The following is a 9,067-nucleotide window of genomic DNA, read 5'->3' on the forward strand; positions in this document are numbered from 1 at the left end:
AGAGAAATAGGGAGAGAGTTATAAAAATAATTTAAGAATCTGATGGATTATTCACCTTCCAATTCATTAGAACTGCACGTCTTGTTCGCACCAAAACTCCAACACCGATAAGATCATTGATATTCTCAAGAAAAGAAAGAACCAAAAAATTGAGCATAGCTTTGCCATCTAATTTTGACAGCAACTTGTCATTTTCTCTGATAAAATCCAAAGTTTGAGTGGAAAACACAGACACTAAAGCTCTGAGGGCAAAAGTTAATGCTTCATATGCTGCAAGACAAATTTCTGCTCCAGTCTGCCACAATTTCCACAGAGATAATATCATAAAATCTTCAAAAGTAAATCTTAATCTGAACACGAATCTAAAAATAATTTAATCTGTGAAAACTAAACTTGGTACACACCTCTGAATCACAAGCTGGAGATGAAATAGTGCTCTGAAAGAAACTCCATAAAAACTTGAAAGCAAAATCTAAAGGATAATCACTTTCAAACTGTGCACACCAGGATGATACAAGTGCAACAGTCTTCATGGATGTTATCTGTTGATCCATAGAAATTCAAAATTACGAACAAAGTAGTTTTCTTCAGCAACAAAAAATGCATATTAAGGGAAGAAAAAGATTTCTACTGCATAAAAAGGCCTAAAATAAATTAATTGGCAGCACAAGGTGACTCAGAAAGGCAAGGTTCTAACGTTTAAGTTTTAACAGATAATGAAAAAACTACTCCAATTTAATTTCTTTGTCCTGGAAAGAATAATTAATTGGAAGAACAGATGTTAATCGTACAGCTTGAAGCACCACAGTGGTAGTGGAAGATGATAATCGGCGTTGACTTGGGCCCCCAAGTTTTCCTTTCACAGAACTGGGGATGTTACTCTCCATCTTAATGCTAGAAGAGAATATTGAAGAAGACAAGGTTGCATATGAGACCAACTCTTCCTGCAAATCAGACAAAATAGTCGTACCACAAGATCATAACAGCAAGTCAATGAGAAACACCGAGTAATATAAAAACTTTTAAGAGCTCTGTCCAAAAAGTAAGGTGTACCATGATAGAATGGAAAACATTGGTAAACTTCTTATATAAAGCAGCAGACTCTGCATAACCCAGCTTATTAATTGTCTCGCGTGAAAAAAATTCTGCTCTGGTTCTAAACTTGATTCCAAATTCAGTAGTCCTGTCTTGCATTATCTGAAGCTCCAGAACCAAGCTCAAGGTAAGGATGAGAAACTTAATAGGTAGATACTCCAAATTTTCATTTTGACTGCAGATATTAGTACCATGATTTTGAATAAACTGCATACAAAATTGGTATAATATGTCAGAAACTTCCTTTGAGAGAGAAAAACAACATTGCATGAAAATTCCTAAAACATAATAATCCAAACACTAATCGACAGCAGAAATGCCGAATAACCATCAATGCAGATAACAAATAAAAACAGCGGGTAAAATGAAGGCTCACCATCCATATGGGCATCAAATGACACTCCTCCTTGATTGCTAGAAAAAGTACCCTTGCCCATCTCTTTGCTTCAGATTCCCATGCATCTAAGTCTTCATCGCCATAAGTAGAAAATGAATTATTTTTATAGTGAGGACTTGTAAACCTGCTGGGGAAGTCATGGAGGCTCTTCAGAAACTTAAACTCAGTACTGGAACAGTTGACTCTGCAATGCTTCCTTCTGCACCCCATAAGCCATTCTTGTACTTTGACTCTTAAAGAGCCTAGAAATTAGAGATGGAGATACAATGGTTAGCCTCCATGTCCACACTGTTAATTGCATGGATCAAGTTTCAATGTCTCACATCAAACTATCAAAGGAGAGAGATAAGAACAAGGCACAGACAAGTGATGGGGGAAATAAAGATTTTTTTTTTTTTTTTGAAACTAGACTCCCTGCCTAACCCTCAATAAGAATTTTTGCCTCTATAACAGTGTTATTTACTGATAACATGAGTAGATGTATTAGACACCCCCGAAAAAGCAGGGGAGGAGAACATCCAACACATGTAATATGGAAGATGATATGATAAGTCTATGGCCACCATTTTATAGAGTCATACCTTGTGAAGTCCAAAGAGTAAGATTGGAACTTTGTTGACATTGCACAGAGCAATAATCATATAAACATTCAAACACAATATCCTGGAATAATTACCATTTTCTCTAACTACTGTTAATATGAAGGAAAAATCGCCCATGTTCTTCTATGTTATATTGTTTCATTTCTTTTTCTTTTTTCTTTTTTGACAAGAACTTGCCTCAAATACCATAACAGGAAATGTTTCATTTCTTTTCGTAGAGTAGAGACAGGTAGAGTAACCAGAAAACAGATGGACAAGCTAAAGAATGATATAACATTTTTTTTATGAAAAACTGTGATGTATTGATACATTAGAGCCTGATCTCGCATTAAACAAATCTAAAATCTATATTTGGTTCAAAATGCAGAGCAATGAGATGCGAACTAATCTCCTAGTCTAAACCAGAACATTACATGAGATGAGCCTAGATTTTCAACAAAAAAGTTCCAATGACGTATTATCCTAACTATTTCATTGAATAATGTTCAGTTTGGCTCATTTCTGTTTCATTGAATAATGTTTGAAGTACCCACAAGTAAAAGTGAGCGATATCAGCATATACTTATATATAAACACATGCCAGGAACTGTGGATATCGAAATGGGAAGGTGAAAATTAAGTTGCTATAACATCAGACTTACCACCATAATCAGTAAAATCTCGTGGCACAGTTGAAATAAAGTGCAATAGTATTTCAAGAGGCACGTCAAATGTACACACAACAGAAGCACCAGCTTCAAGGACTTTCTCACAAACTGGAGTTATAAGAAAGAAGATATATTGTTAGTTCTCTTGGTTTTAATTTATAATGAGAATACTGAGCTGCAAACGAGAACTATAATCCATCAATCAATGGTTTGAGACCTCGAAGGCGATAATTAGGATTGAAGTGTTGTTTGCTGCTTTCAATGGTAAACCGCAAAGCATTCAGTAAAACAATTTTGTCATTTTGAAGAAAACTCTCCGAGTTACATTCCAGATGTGCCATTTCAGCAAACATATCATCTCTTTCTGCTTCACTTTCATTATCATGTGTAACTCTGCTAGCAACTGCAGCAATGCATTCAGCAAGGCCCATCAACCCAGCTCTACTAAATGACTGCTGCTTTGTCGCAGATGCTAAATTGATCAGGAAAACAATCCATTTCCTGTTACCATGTCAAATAATTACTACATATCATTCTCTTTCTGGAACCAATAACCATTGTCTTTTTTTTTAGAAAAATAAATAAAAAAAAAAAGAATAACAATTGTCTTTTATCAATTCAACAGAAATGCATTTTCCTTGATCATGTGAAGACAACTTTTTTTAACTGGCAAGGGACAAGGGTTAGAAGAGCATTCAAAAACAAATTCTGGATTAATTTTAGATTAGTTTCATTGCCAAATAAGCACAAGGCATATTAGCAGCAATAGCTTAGACATTAGGAATATGAATTCCAAATAAAAACAATTAATATTAACATAACTTGAAAATGCAAGGGGAAAAAGCACACAAAGCTGTACCTTGAACTAAGGCAGCTAGCATATTGGCTTAAGAACTCAGCAGCACCTTCCATTGTCTTTGATGAGTACACTCCTTTTACACCTATTAGAGAAACATTAAGGCAACACTCTACCATCAACATAGGGGAAGACATAGGGAGGGCTAAAAGCAACAAGCCAACATAGCGGAATGCTTATAAATTTTGTTTGGCACAAAATAAAATGACGAGTGATGACTTTTTTCAGGAGTCCTTTTTAGATTTTTCTATAAGTGTTTTTATCTTAGAGAGATCGGAGAAAGAAATAAATTAGTTTCTAGACATAACTCTTTTGTCAAGTACATATTTTTTTTCTCTTTCACCTTAAATAATTATTGTTCTTATTATTTTCCAATCAGCTGAAAAATTATATATATATATAAACATTGTAGATTTTCATTTTAGTGTTCTTCATCATCAATACAAATTTAGTTTCTTTCTAAAAAGAATAATATATATATATATATATGTATATCACTAGACGAATTGAAACACGAGGAAAAAAAAAGTGGACAAGAAGCCCCCCTCCCCAACAAATATGATTATTAAGGAATGCTTAGCAAGTATTTTCTTTTTTAAGACATAAGAAATAACATTAATGACAAGTGCATTCACTATAACAATCAGCAACTAAGTGCATCCTACTTGCATTACTTATAGACAATCTAATTGCAGGCATTTATACATTAACAGTGCATGCAAAATATAATTCTTATAATAATATCGTTGCCAGCACTCAAATTTCTACCACCTACATAAAGTAAGTTTAGACACATGAACAACCATGTTCCAATATTCATAGCACTAGAGATATTAAATATCTGACATCCTTTCCTTAGTAAAATACTATTCTATTTATTAACGACACAACTAAATAATCTTGAAGAGTTGCCAGACTAAATTTTAAAAGGCATACCAAACTCCTTGTGGTGCACAGGATCATTCAATGCTTGTAGGAATGAGCCAAGAATAAAAGTTTCAGGCACTGAGTTTGCAGAATTTCCATTATCCCTCCATTTAATGCTTAAAATTGACTGCATGATCAAGCACCTAACTGCATATAACCATTAGATGCCAATACAACAAAAGACATCATCTAAAAAGTTTTTTAGCATAATAATAACAACATGCATGCGTAGACGAACTTAAAAGTCAACATTACCTTGTGGATTATCATGTTGGAGTCCTCGTTCCCACAAAATCGCTAACCATTTACAGATTTCACCTGAAATTTCAAGATGGTTTTCATTTTTTCCTCCATTAGTGCTTGCAAAATCTACATGAGAGGTAGAAGATTGGAGCAACAAGGATACCTGCAATAAAAAACAATATATATATATATATATGAGATAAATGAACTTTTTCAGGAATAATAATGCAATGAAAATCTCCACAGATTAATGGGCTTTCAGAAATGCTGCTGCTTGATCCCAAAAAACACTTGGCATTCGTTCATTGTATCTATTATCAAACCTTATCTCATCTAGAGTTTAAAATACATAAATACAAGACACCTAATCAAAACATTAGAGTAGACCTGATGATTCCAAGCTGCTTCAACCAAGTGAGTACCATACTCTTCAAGCATTTCATATAGTAGGACAAACGCCTCCCACTTCTGCTGACTGTTTAAATCCGGTTCAACTGAATTATGAATTCTCCCTAGACCCAATGACTGTGCTTCCATTTCAGCCCACAGCTCTCTCTTTGTCATGCCCTGTGGTGCTGATTGTTTGTTATGTGATGTAATCTCTGAAACACTGGAGGACTGGCTGCTATTGTTCATTCCCACTGCTTTCTTGAGCATATGTAATGACTGCTTCCTCACAAAGCTCTCTTTATCAACCTAACCAGTCACACCAGAAAAGAAAGTTTTTTTTTATTATGATTGTGAACCATTATATAAGGTCAAATGTTTACCGCAAAATTTTAAGAGATACTGCTCAAGTACCAAGCCTCTTTTGATTTCATTCCAAAAGTCTTCTTCAGCTCTTATATCCAATACTTCGCCTTTATCACTCCTGATGTCACCATCTTCCAATTTGTCTGTACAAGGCAAGAAAGACAAATACAGAGACAGTACACTATAGGCATCTCTTCTCTCTATAGGTCCAAGAGAAAATAGTGTTCTACAGCATTTCCAAATTTTCACAAAGAAATCATTCCTGGACACCGATCAAATATATTTAGTACAACAAAATACTATATTATAGAGCATATATATTCCTGATAAATAAGAGATGTATATGTAAAACAAACATGTTCAAAAGAAGTAGATCTTACCGGGAAAACAAAAGCTTCTTGCCTTGAATCACAACTTCAAAGGAGTGGTAAGAGGCAAATGCTTTGGAAACAATAGGGAGAAGAAAGCTAATGGTGCAAGCGCGATGCTCCAAACTTTGTGAAAGCATATGTTCAGCCATGCTACAAAGACTCCAAATCAAATTACCAGCAAAATGTAAAGCATCAACACACTCATTTGCCACCCCTAGTTCTGACGTTACAGCTGTTTGCTGGTTTGAAAGTGCAGCATCAAGCATTACAGAAAGAATGTAACATGAAATAGGCGGTGGAATTGACCGATTCGGATGCCAAATTCGCTCTTTATCCAGCCCTAAACAACTCAAAACATAGCTAGGGAACAAATCCCACTCCATGTTTTCTAATTCTTCATTTTGAAGTATATGCAAAGAATGATATAGTGATCTTAATAAAAATGGAACCAAGTCTGCCTGTACAACCATCCAGCTGTTTGTCTCAACCACAATATAAACAAATGTTTCTACAACCTAATGACAAAGTTTCATGCAAAAGAAACAACAGCGCAGGGAATAAGCAGGTATTAGATATTAGATACCAAAAAAAAAAAAAAAAAAGAGGACCAAAACAAGAAATACAACAGGCGAGCTTTAGGCATTTACCTGGTTAAGCAATTCACGGTTGAAACTATGTAGGGCATTAACCAATGGAAGGAAACTCCTCCAGATGAATACCTTTAAGGCATTGTGATCAGAGCCTGCAGAGAAATTTAATCAGTTTACACGTTAAGACTAAAAACCAACATATTGCCTGCACCCTGGAAAGCTATTAAGTGAACAAACCTCCTCCTACTTAGAAATGAAAGCTAAAGAATTCTTCCCCCCCCCCCAAAAAAAAAAAAAAAGAAAAAAGTGAGCCTTCATCATGAGAAAAGAAAAGCTTTGATTACAATTATGATGACAATGTTACCACAGGTTAGCAAGAAATCATTGCAGAACACTTGGGAAAAAGACAACTATTGGATTTGGCTCTAAATTATCCCAGTAAAGTGTTATTGTCTGGTTTTCTTTCCTACTTTTATTTTTCGAGTAATTCTCTTTTACATTTTTAATTGTATTATAATTACTCATTAATAAAAAAAAATTGTTTCTTATCAAAAGAAAATTAATATAAAATCAAAGTACGGTGTTCAAAATTGTTCAAGATACAAGATTTAATTTTCATGAACAAGGTTAACAATATTCAGTTGACGTAATTGGATATATAGTGCTTAGAAATTTATAAGTAAACAACTCCAAATATCAATGACAATCAACTCGGTCGCATACAAGACATTGAAACAGATTCAAAGAAATTTCAAACATTTCGAGCAAAGATGAATCATCACTCACCAAGTTTCTTTAGAAGGTGGCAAAGCGCGCTGACAAACGAAGCCAGGTAGTTACACTGATCAAAATCCAAGTTGTCGCCATTTTTTTCGTCCTAGCAACGACAATTAAAGAATATTACATTTATCACATATGAAAATTGAGCATAAAAAAGAGCTCCAGCTTAAAGGAAATTGACCAAAACAAATGAGCATGCGTTCAGAATACATGATTTCCGTGAATTTCAACAAAAATAGAGACCTCTTCATCATTGTTCAATTTGCGTTTTTAACAGAGCAATCCAGTTAGTATAGAAGAGGGAATACAATGAAATGTAGTAATCACCTTATCGATATCTGGAGAATTGTCAATAAGAGCAGCGAAAAGAGACGACGGAGATAACCCAGTAGAAGCAAGAACACAATCCAGAACTGCCGGAACAGCAGCCGGAGGTACTTGGCGGAAGCTATTACATAGAGAATTAATTAGAGAAACGGTGGCAATGTTGTCGTTTATCGCCATAATCTGAGCTTCCTTCTCTGTGTGTTCTGGTCAAAGAGCGGGAAAGCAATAACCGTGTTTGTCTTTCAGACAAGACTCTTAAACCCTAAATCATGCATAAACCCTCAAAGTTATTTTCCTTTGTTTTTTTATTTTTATAAATATAGATAGATTATTTTTAATCAATAATATACATTTAATTACACAAAATATAGATTTACTCATTTCTAATTTTAATTATGCGATAAATTTTCTTACTAATTGCATTACTTTATTACTTTTATTAGTTTTTCTCTTTAAAAAAATTATTGTATTACATTTGTAACTGTTATTAATTATTAAAAACAAGTACATTAAATCTTTAAATACTACATAATAGAATAGTCACTATAGTTTTAATCCATAAGAGAGTGACATCATCATCTCTAGCCACTCACTCAAGGCCTTAGCAAAAGGGGAACAGGTTGCATATGATTTTGACCCACCCGAGCCAAAATGGCAAAATAACCAGCTTTCTAGGACTCTGCTGATGCTGCTACAAGAGGAACTAAACATGCCTCCAGTTGTGGAGATGATGGAGGTGGTGTAACATCTAAATATTTAGGCTTCTTCCATCCGCTCTTCTAACTGTTCTGCAAGCTTTTTTGCTTGGCTACGAAGAGCTTCCTCTGTTAGCTGTCCATCTTCGCCAATCACTAGTTCGTCCAAGTTGACAAACAATGGCGCGTCACCTCCACTCACGGTCCTCAAAAACTCTTCTTCGTGGGATCAGGCACGTAAGATAGATTACACTATCAAGTGTTAATGAAAACAAAAATATTATTATAATGAATGAAATTAAAAAAGAAATGTAGTACAATCAAAAAAATAAACCAAGATCAAGGAGTAAAAAACTTACATTTTTGTCGAACAAATTTATAACATGCTCCTTGTTGATGTCTATATTTTTCTTACTCTCCTAGTTAATCATTATTGGGAAGCCATGTGCCTTTCTGACAGCAAAACCATCATCCATCTCTAATGTGAAATCAAAAGCCCAATAATACTATAATGCTGCAACACACCCATATGTGGAGTACTTCACCTCCTTCTGCTAAGAGGAATCCTTTGAAATCTTCTTATCCAAATTCTTTTTCATTTCTGCAAAGTCTTCATTACAAGTTTTCATCAATTTGTTGAACGGAATATTCTCCCATGGATACTCGTAGAAGAAGTTCAAGTCCTCCACCACTCTAATCATAAATGGAGGAACGACTGTCTTCTCATCACAACCAGTCAAAATGCCAGTAACAAACATAGAAAGCCTCAACTTGTAAACATCAT

The 9,067-nt window shown here is 34.6% G+C and overlaps 1 protein-coding gene across 2 annotated transcripts in view; it reads right to left on the minus strand.

The window, feature by feature from the left end:
- Positions 1-7,882, minus strand: part of LOC115716390 (uncharacterized) — a 28,090-nt gene extending 20,208 nt beyond the window's left edge. For both annotated transcript variants that reach the window (XM_061115913.1, XM_061115912.1), the window contains exons 1-16: positions 7,589-7,882; positions 7,268-7,358; positions 6,539-6,633; positions 5,901-6,406; positions 5,569-5,782; positions 5,155-5,463; positions 4,780-4,930; positions 4,534-4,671; positions 3,601-3,682; positions 2,959-3,242; positions 2,736-2,849; positions 1,472-1,734; positions 1,054-1,302; positions 792-944; positions 405-542; positions 56-295 (exon numbers count right to left, since the gene is read on the minus strand). In XM_061115913.1, the coding sequence (XP_060971896.1) occupies positions 56-295; positions 405-542; positions 792-944; positions 1,054-1,302; positions 1,472-1,734; positions 2,736-2,849; positions 2,959-3,242; positions 3,601-3,682; positions 4,534-4,671; positions 4,780-4,930; positions 5,155-5,463; positions 5,569-5,782; positions 5,901-6,406; positions 6,539-6,633; positions 7,268-7,358; positions 7,589-7,765 (3,204 nt within the window). In that variant the 5' untranslated portion in view covers positions 7,766-7,882. The remainder of the gene's footprint in view (positions 1-55; positions 296-404; positions 543-791; positions 945-1,053; positions 1,303-1,471; positions 1,735-2,735; positions 2,850-2,958; positions 3,243-3,600; positions 3,683-4,533; positions 4,672-4,779; positions 4,931-5,154; positions 5,464-5,568; positions 5,783-5,900; positions 6,407-6,538; positions 6,634-7,267; positions 7,359-7,588) is intronic.
- Between the last annotated feature and the right edge of the window lie 1,185 nt (positions 7,883-9,067).

The sequence above is a fragment of the Cannabis sativa genome, chromosome 5 (assembly GCF_029168945.1).
Source record: "Cannabis sativa cultivar Pink pepper isolate KNU-18-1 chromosome 5, ASM2916894v1, whole genome shotgun sequence".
NCBI classification, from domain to species: Eukaryota; Viridiplantae; Streptophyta; class Magnoliopsida; order Rosales; family Cannabaceae; genus Cannabis; species Cannabis sativa.